The sequence below is a fragment of the Podarcis gaigeae genome (genome assembly GCF_964106915.1).
Source record: "Podarcis gaigeae genome assembly, chromosome: 14".
NCBI lineage: Eukaryota > Metazoa > Chordata > Lepidosauria > Squamata > Lacertidae > Podarcis > Podarcis gaigeae.
The window spans coordinates 15,800,661-15,813,246 of NC_139690.1; the positions used below are offsets into that span (position 1 = coordinate 15,800,661).

The window sequence follows — 12,586 nt, forward strand, 5'->3', positions numbered from 1 at the left end:
CAGTGCTTCCCCCAGGTACCCAAGGGTATGCAGTACCGGCACTTACTGCAACAATTCATGGTGAGTACCGGCAACCCCCCCAATATAAAAAAGAGAGCACTGCCTGATGTGCTCATTTGCCCACATCAGTTTGCAGAACTGCCAGTTTTACAAGTGCCACATAATGCTTGTTCTGCATTTCCAAGTCAATGATCCTTCAGTTTGGTAGCACCTACTCTTCGGAACTCCCTGCCCATTGATGTTAGACAGGTGCCTTCGCTGTGTTGATTTCAGCACCCGCTACACACTTTAGGTGAGTCTACCTACCCAGACATGTAATTTGAATATCATTTTTTTATGTGTATCTGCTTTAAAAACTGTTGGTTTTATTTATATTCTCATCAATGTTATGTCAGCTGGTTTTTAACATTTGTTTTTATTGGTGATTTTAATGAATAGTTGCTATAGTCCAATGTAAACCACTTAGGAGGTTTACATCAATTAAGCAGTATATAAATTCTGGCAATAAAATAATATTGATTATACCACAATTTTCATCTTTTCCAATTAATGAAGTCTTGGAGTCCTGAGGCTCTCTCAAATAACATTAGCTTTTGTACCTTGTGTTCTGACATTAGCGTATCCACACCTTGTGATCGCTCTTAAATTCATCTTTGCGGTTGTCTACAGATGCACGTTGAGCTTCTCTGCCACCTTTTAAAATGTGCTCTCCTGTTTATAACCTTCTTTGTCCTTCACCTTCAGCAAAACGACCTGCTGAGACAACTTTGCTCATTTATTGCTTTGGAAATGGCTCAGCTGGCAGCTTCTTTTCTCAGCTTCTCTAAAACTTCATCGGGAGTCACTGGTGCCAAAATCTTCACTACTTTTTCTCGAGATTTGCCTCCCTGTTTTTAATAAAAAAGCAAATAACTTTAAGATGATTTCACACATTAACACCTGCATATTTTGACAACGTTTCTACATGGGACTCCTGGTCATCTCCCATCTAAGTTTCTGACCAAGTTTCTGTGCCTGCTTAGCTACCGCAACGCTACAGCATCAGCTGCTATCAGGCACTCACTGGACTCCTTAAAGAGTTTGAAAAAGTTATGGACAATATTTAAAGGATCAATTAATGTGAATGACAATAACGAACAGAGAATTGGACTACAAACCCGGTCACTCCTGACCATTAGCCATGCTTGCTGGAGCTGATGGCAGAGAGAATTGTAGAGTTACAAAGAGTCATGAGGGTCATCTAGTCAAACCCTCTGCTATGCAGGAATATCAGATGGCCCATGACAGATGGTCATCCAACCTTTGTTTAAAGGCCTCCAATGAAGGAGAGTCCACCACCTTCTGAGGGAGTCCATTCTAGTGTCAAACAGCTCTTACTGTCAGAAAGTTCTTTCCGATGTTCAGTTGGAATCTCCCTTCTTCAGTGTTCAAAACTCCCATTGTTCCAGACGTGTTTTGTGACAGGGAATTTCATTAGCATGAGTGCTTTCTGAGCTCTGGGCACAGTACTGCGCCTAAGATTTCAGATTAAAACTGCAGAGTGGAAGGAAAGGAGGACCTTTTTCTGCCTCCCCACTTCCAGCTACTCTCAGAAGACCCTCTTAAGAATATTAGGGGGTGGGCAGGGGAAGGACTAGCCCATGGGGAGGCAAACTAAGGCCCAGGGGCCAGATCCAGCCCAATCGCCTTCTAAATCCGGCCCACGGATGGTCCGGGAATCAGCGTGTTTTTACATGAGTAGAATGTGTCCTTTTATTTGTGGGGCATAGGAATTAGTCCCCCCCCCCTTCAAAATATAGTCCGGCCCCCCACAAGGTCTGAGGGACAATGCTGAAAAAGTTTGCTGACCCCTGGACTAGACCATGTGAAAAATGAACATAATATTTCAGCTGCAGTTCATTCATTTTCAGCTTTGAATTCTTGTTATAAAAAAAAGCATGCCTAGACATTCCGTTGTTGCACCCATAACTTTGGTTTAAGGTGCCATTTAGCTCCTAGCTTTCATATATTAGTTTCTAACATTGCCTTTCTTGTAACTTGAAGCCATTGGTTCGTGTTCTACCCTCCGGAGCAGGAGAAAACAAGCTTGCTCCATCTTCCATGCGACAGCCCTTTAGATATTTGAAGATAGCTATCATATCTCCTCCTCTTCTACGTCCATCAACATCTCTTCCAAGGCCTGTGGTTAGACAGCCATTTCTAGTTCTTCAAGACAACCTTTTGCCGGAATTGGTCCCCTCCTACTTTTTATATCAGTTGGATTAAGAGCGTTCCCCATGCTGGTAAAATGAAAGTTGGCAAAAGTGACCTGCCACGGTTAATCAGCATGAATAAGTTTCAAGAGCCCCAAATATAACATATTAAAAAGAGAGAGAATGGAATACCTTCTCCAACACAACCTCGCTCTTCTTAACCTCAAGGACCTTAGAGAGGTAGCGACATAGCTCTGCATTGGCCTCCCCTTCAGATGGAGGAGCAGCAATGGCCACACCGACTGCATCTGTCGTCACATCTGCAAGGAGTATTTTAAGGCTTTTAGTACTCAGATACTCATTAAGCTTTTTGTGACGTTCATAAAACGCTTCTTTTGAAACTTTCATATACCATCAACATGAAACTCGCGGGTGAGGTCATCTGGTGATCTGGGGTGAACACACATTGTAAAGAACAAGTTGAAGTGCTAAATTGGTGTTGACTGAGATATTAAGATGAGCCCTGCTGAATCAGGCGAAAGGCCCATCTGCTACAGTATCCTGTTCTCACTGTGTTCAAAAAGCCAGGAAGCTGACATAAGTGTTCTCTCTACTTGTGTTCCCCAGCAACTGGCATTGACTACAGTTTATGGACTGGATAAGTGCTAATAAGCTTAAAGTTTTACCCAGATAAAACACTAGATGAGTGGAGTTCACCCTGTTTTGGGCCGAATTACACTTCCTGTGAAGAACGTTCCAGTTTTACCAGTTTAGGATGGTTCACTTGCTGTATCCCTATCTAAGCTGAAACAGGCTGACTTCAGTGATCCATGCTCTGGCAGCTTCAAGGTTAGACTACTGCAATGCATTCTACATGGGGCTGTCCTCTGAAGATACCGTATTTTTCGCTCCATAAGACGCACCCGACCATAAGATGCACCTAGTTTTTAGAGGGGGGATGCAGGAAAATAAGTATTCTTTAAAGGGAGCGCTGAGCAGAGCCTGTATGCATCCCAGGCTCTGCTCAGAACTCCCTTTCACGAGCCGATGGAGCGTCTGTGCAGTGCTTGCAGGCTTTTCCCCGAGGAGGGAGAAGGGCAGCCCATCACTGCATTCGCTCCATAAGACGCACAGACATTTCCCCTTACTTTTTAGGAGGGAAAAAGTGCGTCTTATAGAGCGAAAAATACGGTAATCTGGAACCCGCAGTTACTTCAGAACAGACCTCCTAAATTACTGACTGGGACTGATGATATTATAGTGGAGATTTGTCTACTGCACTGGAACTTGGTCAATTTACAGACCCAATTCGAAGTACTAGTTTTGACCTTTGAAGTCCTTTACAGCTTGAATCTGGGGTATCTACCCATAAACTGAAGGCATCATCAGAGGTTCTTCTCAGGGTGCCCCACTATGTGAAGTGTGTTGGCTACTAAGGGGAAAACCTATTCAGCAACGGCACCCCATCTTTGAGATGCCTTTGCCAAAGAGGTTAGCCTAGCATCAACTTTAATCCCATTTGGCACCAGGCACAAACCATTCTCCCAAGCTTTTAAACCATCCTGATTCATTTTGTTTTATCCTAGTTTATGTACAAACCTTTAGTGCTGTTTTATGGATGTGTTGTTTTCATTAGCTTCACATACGTTATCATACAAAAATAACTGAGAATTTTTATTGTGCTTTTCTACCCCCTTTCAACACATGTAACAGCTCTAAGACAGCTCACCCTCCCATTCCTTCTTTTCCAATAAATGGAACCTCGGATGAGTTGCTGAGTACTGGCTGCTGGGAGGGCCTTTTGCATCCATTCTACATCTAAGTTCTAGGAGTTTTCTGCCTCGTTCAGGAACCAACCCAGGATTTGCACAAAGAAAATTTCCCATAACAAGGAATTAAAAACATTATCCCCTCCAACTTCCAACATACCTGTTACAGCATTTTGTTTGGAGCCAGGTTTGGCATGGACAGAGATGGTAACGGAGCCACTTTTATCTGTTGCCACAGGGCCTGAAGGAACCGAAGACTTTGCTATATCCTTACTCTGTGCTTTTCCCTTAAAACAGAACAGAGAAACATGATGAGCCAGAGAGTGCAGGCAGGGGAAGCAAAGTTGAAAAAGCCTCGTTTTACTTTGCTTTTAATGTAAATATTTTATTGTATAGGTTTTGTTAATTTTTACTGCATTTTATTGCACAATAAACATTTAAACAGGCTGTATCATTGTGATTTGAATTGTATAATGTCGTTTTAAAAATAAAACATTGCTATAACATACGCTGCCTTGCAAAGTCTGCCTTGAAAGGCAGCTTAAGCATATCAGAAACAACTACGATATTAAGACTGCTGAATCAAATGGCTTGCAAAAAGTTTCAAAGGCATTCACTCATCTCTGCCAAATGTATCTCCTCCCAGAAGTTCACATAGACAAGGAGGGCAGGTTTAAAGAAAATAAGTAGCTCTAGGTATCCAAACCCCAGGTAATAGGCAGTATCCCCGCCCCCATAAAAATTCAAACTATCTCCTAATTTCAGTTGCTGACTGGCTGTGAGAACTGGCTTCTGCTATCGTAAGTCTGTTTTGTCTGGTATGTTCCACAAGAACCTTTGTAACCATTTCCAGAGGCGTAGCTGCATCAGTCAGTCACAGCAAAGTTAACAAGAGTCCTGTGGAATAACAAACTTGGTTAGCTTTGGTGAACTAGGTTGCACTCCATTAAGACGCATGAAGCATAATCCTCACTTGCAGGTATGTAAAGATGTGGTGGTGAGGGGAGGAAGCTCTAAGAACTGCAGCCAATGGGAAGTGAAAAGCAAAAAGTAGAGTGACAAATCATTAAAAACTTTATTGGAATGTTACAATTCTGTTACGTTTTCTGGATCTAACAGAATTGTCCACCACTTTTGGCATTAGCCCTTTTGAGATTTCATTTCCCTCTGACCCAAGCTTCCTGAGCCTCGGCCTTCCAGATGTTTTGAGACTACAATTCCCATCATCCTTGACCACTGGTCCTGCTAGCTAGTGTTCATGGGAGTTGCAGGCCAAAAACATCTGGAATGCCGAGGTTGAGGAAGCCTGCTCTGACCTAACTGCTTACAACTTCTAGGCTGTTGCAAGGGATGGGGGAAGAGGGTTCTTGCTCTTATTGATATTATATATATATATATATACATATATATATATATATATATATATTTGCTTTCGTAGATTTTCACGGGTACAGGAATGCAGGTTTTGGTGTCCTCGGGTGTCTTCCCGTGTAAAAGTTGGGGTGTCTAGGCGACGTTTCGACGAGGTCTCACTCGTCATCTTCAGGCTGGTGCTTTCGGCTTCTTGTTACTGGAACAGAGCGGGATCTCAATGTTTGAGTTCCTATAAATACTGTAGAGGGGGTGTGGTGTCTAGCCTCCAATGTTCTGGGCAGAGAGGAAGTTCCCAGGCTAGTGTGCCTTTTCTTCTTTTGTTCCTTAATTACTTGAGAGATACCTTGAGTGATTTCTTGAGTGATATCCTGAGTACCACTTAGGTGGGTCATTAGGTGTGGATTAGTTGCTAAAGTCTTTGTGTCTTGACCTCTTGAACTTTGTGAAGAGTTTTCCTGAGAAGATGGCTGTATTGCACTTAGTTGTGCTTTGGCTTGGCTTCGTGTATAGGGGCGAGCTGTGGTTTTGTGGCTTGTGTCAGCCAGATCTGTGTAGGGATTGCAGGGGGGTGCAGCATCCGGAGGTGCCACCATGGATTGGCTACTGGATGGTGTCAGTAATTCATCTGTGGAGAGGGTCTGGGTTTGGGTCTGGTGTGGTTGATTGGTGTTGGCGTTCTGTGTGCCTCTGGATCTGGTGTCAGTTTTTGTGGGGAGGGCTAATTTCCAGATGTCTGGCAAGCGGGATGTGTCGTCACGCTTGTTCATGTTGTGAGGGTGTTTCTCTATCTCGATGGCTTCCATGATTATTCTCTTGTGGTGATGTTCCGTGTTAAAGAGCAATTTGGAATCTGCAAAATTAATTTCGTGTCCTGTTTCTTTCATGTGTTGGAAAAGAAGGTTTCAACTTTGCAGTCGCCCCGAGACGCATCCCCACGGAAAACATCATATGCGGAGTCGAAGCTAGCCTAACCAAATTCAACCCAGATGAAGCCAATAAAATCAGACTTGAAGTCACCAACATCCTCTGCTCCAGCAAACCACCCAGAAGCAATTTACACAAAGAAGAACAGAAAGCACTCACCAACCTGAGGAAAGACAACAACATAATCATTCTCCCAGCAGACAAAGGTAATGCCACAGTGGTGATGAACACATCGGACTACCAAGCAAAACTATCAAAGCTACTCCAAGATCCTGCCTACAAACCTATAAAAACAGATCCCACCACCTATCTGGAAAAAACCACCAAATCCAAAATAAAAGCCTCTCCTATCAGTGAAGAAATCCAGCTAAGAATCATCCCCAGAGAAAAATCATCCAGATGCCCCAAACTCTACGGCCTCCCCAAGATACACAAAGAAGGAACACCACTCAGACCAATAGTCAGCTCCATAGGCTCACCTCTACAAAATCTCGCTAAATTTCTCGCCAAGCAACTTCAGCCCTATGCAGAATCCATCTCTTCACACGTACCAAACTCCTTCCAGTTCATAGAAACAATAAAGAAGCAAAACCTACATCCTAATGACCTACTTGTGAGCTTCGATGTTGTATCTCTCTTCACACAAGTGCCCATTAATGAAGCCTTGACAGCTATTCAAAACAAATACAATCCCCCCGAATACATCTTGGACCTGACCAACCACTGCCTAACCAACACGTACTTCATCCACAATGGACAAAGATACAAACAGATAGAAGGAGCACCTATGGGATCACCCCTCTCACCGGTCATCGCAAACCTGTACATGGAACACTTTGAAACCAATGCTTTAGACAAGTCAGAACACAAACCCAAACTTTGGCTCAGATATGTTGACGACACCTTTGTAATTTGGCCACACGGGAAGGAAAAACTGGATAGCTTCCTCACACATCTCAACAACTTACACCCCAAAATACAATTCACTATGGAAATAGAAGCCAACAACCAACTTCCCTTCCTTGACGTCCTAATCTACAAAAAACCTGATGGCTCCCTAGGACACACTATCTACCAGAAAAAAACACACACCAACCGCTACTTACATGCACAATCACACCACCACCCTGCACAAATAAACTCCGTAGCCAAGACTCTCATCTCCAGAACCAAACGCCTGGCTGACAAAGACCACTTGACAACTGAGTTACAGAATCTCTCAAATGTGTTAATTGCCAATGGATACCAGCAAAACAGGATTACGAAGCTAATCCAAAAGGAAACACCCCCCAAAAACCAAGACACAGAAGAAAACAATGGCATGGCCCTCCTTCCTTATATCAAGGGCACTACAGATAAAATTAGCAAAATCCTCCATAAACACAATATCAAAACAGCCTTTTGCACCAACCAAAAAATAGCCAATATCCTCAGAAACCCCAAGGATAAAATCCAGTTGGAAAACCAAGGGATCTATGAAATACCCTGCAAAGTCTGCCCAGCCACGTACATTGGACAAACAAACAGACGAATAAATGCACGTATCGCAGAACACAAGAATGCCGTCAAAAAAGAAGAAAAAAATTCCTCTCTTTTCCAACACATGAAAGAAACAGGACACGAAATTAATTTTGCAGATTCCAAATTGCTCTTTAACACGGAACATCACCACAAGAGAATAATCATGGAAGCCATCGAGATAGAGAAACACCCTCACAACATGAACAAGCGTGACGACACATCCCGCTTGCCAGACATCTGGAAATTAGCCCTCCCCACAAAAACTGACACCAGATCCAGAGGCACACAGAACGCCAACACCAATCAACCACACCAGACCCAAACCCAGACCCTCTCCACAGATGAATTACTGACACCATCCAGTAGCCAATCCATGGTGGCACCTCCGGATGCTGCACCCCCCTGCAATCCCTACACAGATCTGGCTGACACAAGCCACAAAACCACAGCTCGCCCCTATACACGAAGCCAAGCCAAAGCACAACTAAGTGCAATACAGCCATCTTCTCAGGAAAACTCTTCACAAAGTTCAAGAGGTCAAGACACAAAGACTTTAGCAACTAATCCACACCTAATGACCCACCTAAGTGGTACTCAGGATATCACTCAAGAAATCACTCAAGGTATCTCTCAAGTAATTAAGGAACAAAAGAAGAAAAGGCACACTAGCCTGGGAACTTCCTCTCTGCCCAGAACATTGGAGGCTAGACACCACACCCCCTCTACAGTATTTATAGGAACTCAAACATTGAGATCCCGCTCTGTTCCAGTAACAAGAAGCCGAAAGCACCAGCCTGAAGATGACGAGTGAGACCTCGTCGAAACGTCGCCTAGACACCCCAACTTTTACACGGGAAGACACCCGAGGACACCAAAACCTATATATATATATATATATATATCAATCATTATAATTTGTGGAAATCATTTAATTTGGTTGTGCGCTTTACGCGTTTTATTTACTTATTTTGTTACGTTTGCAGTTATGCGATTTTCCCCCAAATGTTGAAAGCCGCCTTGAGCAGGGCCTTAACTATGGAAAAGCGGCAGACAAATTAGGCATGCATGCCTGTATGCGTCTGATGAGCTCATGCCACAATATTATTTATTCATCTCTAAGGTGCCACGATATTACTCTGTCTAATAATTCTGTGATTCTAAGATAGGGTTGCCATATCTCCAAAAGTGAAAATCAGATCAGAATTGTTGAGCTTTCCCCCCGCCCCAAGTTGTTGAGTTGTGTGTCTGTGTGTGTTTTAGAGGAACCAAAGTCGTCAAACTTTTTTTCCATAAAAGCTACAAGAATTTTTGAGGTGTCAAAAAATGTTATTTATGTATACCACTACTGCGGCCTGGTTTTGTTAGCCCCAAAATGGAAAACGAGTGAGGTCCCAACTAAAGAAGAATGGCAACTGAAACTGCTTGAATATGTGCAGCTTGCGGACTTAACATACAGGATAATAGAACAAGGAGAACATACATTTGAAGAAGATTGAAAAATGTTTATTGAATATATGGGGGGGAATGGTGTACACTTGAAAACGTTGGCAGCATTAAGATAAATTCAACAATGTAAACAAGTTTTGATGAATGTAATAATGGAATACTGAACGGTTTAGTTTATGTAAAATATGCAGGGATTTATGGTATGCAAAATGAACCATGTAAAGAGAAGAAGGGAAGTCATTGACATTTTAAGGTTGTTTAAATGAATATTCTAAATTGCAAAGCAGAAAATTTAATAAAAATTATACGCACACATACACACACAAAAAGAATTTTTGAGTTTTGGAGCTTTTTAAATACGTTTTCAGCACAATTTAACCCCTGTTGCAGGTTTTTCAGGACATTTGTTGTTCTGTGAACTGCCCTGAGATCTCTGGGTCTAGGGTGGGGTATGTACATATATTATTATAATTAATATATATATTATTTATAGGGACGTGGGTGGCGCTGTGGGTTAAACCACAGAGCCTAGGGCTTGCTGATCAGAAGGTTGGCAGTTTGAATCCCCGTGACGTTGCTCGGTCCCTGCTCCTGCCAATCTAGCAGTTCAAAAGCACGAAGTGCAAGTAGATAAATAGGTACCACTCCGGCGGGAAGGTAAACGGCGTTTCCGTGTGGTGCTCTGGTTTGCCAGAAGCAGCTTAGTCATGCTGGCCACATGACCCGGAAGCTGTACGCCGGCTCCCTCGGCCAATAAAGCGAGATGAGCGCCACAACTGGACCTAATGGTCAGGGGTCCCTTTTCCTATATTATTTATATATACAGTGGTACCTCGGGTTACATATGCTTCAAGTTACATATGCTTCAGGTTAAGAACTTTGCTTCAGGATAAGAACAGAAATCGGACTCTGGCAGCGCGGCGGCAGCAGGAGGCTCCATTAGCTAGAGTGGTGCTTCAAGTTAAGAACAGTTTCAGGTTAAGAACGGACCTCTGGAACGAATTAAGTACTTAACCCGAGGTACCACTGTATGTTGATTTGCCCGGTTTCCGAAAAATAATTCAGGACTCCATTTTCAGAGGCGAACTGCAGGACATATCCTGGGAAACCAGGACGTATGGCAGCCCTATCTAAGGCGAGGGTTGCACTAAGCCCTGGGAGGCCACGAAGCTCACTGCACCGTCCCTGCCTCGCTCTCTGCCTAGCCTACCTCACAGGGTTGTTGCGAGGCTTGGGCTGAGGAAGGGGGAGACCCTCGTGCGCCCCCTGGAGGGACACGACGTCTTTTACATTTCAACCTTCGGACTCTCAGGGCGGCTAGTCTGGGAGCTCGGAGCCTCCGCGCTCTCCGCCGCCCCCCGACCGACCTTTTTAGGCATGGCGCCGCCGCCGCCTCCGTATCCCCTCAGCCCACCGGCCGCAGCAGCAGAGGGAAGGTTCCGCGAACCCCGACGAGAAGCGAGAAGGGCCAACCCAGCCATCCGCGCACATCACTTCCGGCAACAGAGCAGCCCATTCTCCTCGTAGAGCTAAGAAGAAGAAAAGGGTTAGAGTGATAATCAGACCTTTCAACGGCGGGTTTCTTCGCGCTCTCCATGTGCTGCAGCTGCCCAGATAGAGACAACGACGGAGACTGTTCAGACTTTGGTAGGCGCTGGTTGACCGAGTGAAAAGGAGTGCAGAATGGGCATTCCACCCCCTTCCTCTTATGGAATCGTACAGCTGGAAGCGTCCCGGGGTCATCTAGTCCAACCCTTCAGGGTAAAAGTCCTTTACACGTGGTATGTGCCCAGGTGTGGAAAGAGGACACAGTACCAATATATAAGTATTACGAAATAATAACAATTTATAAATTTATATAGAAATGTATGGGAGCATCTTATATTGCATTTTTTTGTATGCATATATATGTATATGTATGTGTGTGTATTATATATATATGTATCACACACACATATCTTTGTTGTTCTTTTTTCTCCCCCTCACTTTTCCTTCCCCCCCCTATCGCTTCATTTCTTTTAATTTAACATACCTCAGTAAAATATAAATAAATAAATACCAACAAAGGAAGAATGGCAGATGAAACTAATAGAATGTGTAGAAATGGCAAGGTGTGAGAGATTGGAAATGTTTTGTAGATCATTTTGGGGGGGGGAGAATTGCAAGCGTATTAAAAAGTTAACAGTAATGAAGTAAATTCAGCAGTAGCAATCATTGAGATATAAAAATGAGGAAATGAAAAGATAGGGATTCATTAGAATATGTAGTGGAAAAGAAAATAATGATGTGAACCATGGAAAGTGGGGGGGGGGGAGTCAAAACTAAATGTGCATTTGGCACTTGGATTATTATCTATTGTTTTCATTGTAAAAATGAAAATGATAATTTTTAAAAAGTCCTTTATGCAAATATCAGTGTGTTTCATGCCATCTTCCAGAATGTGATCTAAACACCTTCTTCCAATAATGTCTCTCCCCCCCCCCCAAAAAAAAACAACCCAGTCCTTTGCTGCTTAAATACCAGTTCCTTCAAGAAGAGGCCCTAGTTTGCTCATCCTGCGCTTGGCATCAGTGCAGTAGCTAGTGGAGCTCACAGTTTACACCCTAACCCCGCCATGCTGCACTGTTAAACCTGGGCTTTCTTTCTCCAGACTTAGAAACCTGCAAATTAAGTCTGGCAGACAGCTTTAGCATAAGCTCCAGTTTGGACAATACTTTAGCCAGGGCAGTCCAACTTTTCAAAGCAAGTGGGCTGCAAGAGGACCTCCATACAGTGGGGCCACACATGTGCCTTGTCATGGGGAAAGGGGAGCAAGGGTCCTAAGAGCCCATCCATCTTCTTCCCAAAGCTGGGAAAATGCTAACTCCGGTTTGGGAAGGAGGTGGGAGGAGTCTAGGATCCTATCCGAGCCCCATGCCTCCTTCCCAAAGTCCAGCACCTCAATTACCTGACTTTGGGAAGGCAGTATAAGGGCTGGGGGGGGGGGGGGAGTCAAATGTGGTTGACGGCCACAAAAAAAGCCTTGAAGGCTGCATGTGGCCCTTGGCCTTCGCATTGCACTACCATGCTCCAGGCCAAACCTTATCTTAGTACAGAGTAGCATGGGGGCAAGAATAACCAGGGAAGAGGAGCAAAGTAGTTGCAAGGGTCTCTCCTGCAAGGTTTGAGTTAGCGTGATGTGCAAGCCAAGCCATGGTGTTAAAAACATCTTAAGGTGTAAACCAGAGATGGTCCACCTAATGTTATTGGTCTGCAACTCCCAGCTTCCTTCACAATGCTTGATGGGGCTGATGGAGGAAGTCTGTTTTCTATCCTTTGTACTTTAATTTTTTTTAAAAAAAATGATGGCAAAACATTCCA

The 12,586-nt window shown here is 43.7% G+C and overlaps 1 protein-coding gene and 1 long non-coding RNA gene across 2 annotated transcripts in view; both read right to left on the reverse strand.

The window, feature by feature from the left end:
* Nucleotides 1–12,586, reverse strand: part of LOC310831819 — a 186,051-nt gene that overhangs the window by 153,145 nt on the left and 20,320 nt on the right. The window lies entirely within an intron of this gene.
* On the reverse strand, nt 397–10,735 carry LOC310831777 (UPF0235 protein C15orf40 homolog). Its single transcript, XM_083712965.1, has 4 exons — nt 10,594–10,735; nt 4,122–4,248; nt 2,385–2,512; nt 397–887 (listed from the first exon to the last, which is right to left on the reverse strand). Exons 1-4 carry the CDS (start codon nt 10,705–10,707, stop codon nt 795–797), a joined length of 462 nt encoding a protein of 153 aa, XP_083569091.1. The 5' UTR covers nt 10,708–10,735; the 3' UTR covers nt 397–794.

What these genes read in the sequence shown, in the direction of transcription:
- LOC310831777 (XM_083712965.1), bottom strand. Translation starts at nt 10,707, where the DNA reads ATGGCTGGGTTGGCCCTTCTCGCTTCTCGTCGGGGTTCGCGGAACCTT. An exon ending in CAAACAAAATGCTGTAACAG is followed by an intron (nt 2,513 to 4,121) that starts GTATGTTGGAAG and finishes TACTCCTTGCAG; the next exon opens with ATGTGACGACAGATGCAGTC. An exon ending in GCGAGGTTGTGTTGGAGAAG is followed by an intron (nt 888 to 2,384) that starts GTATTCCATTCT and finishes TATTAAAAACAG; the next exon opens with GGAGGCAAATCTCGAGAAAA.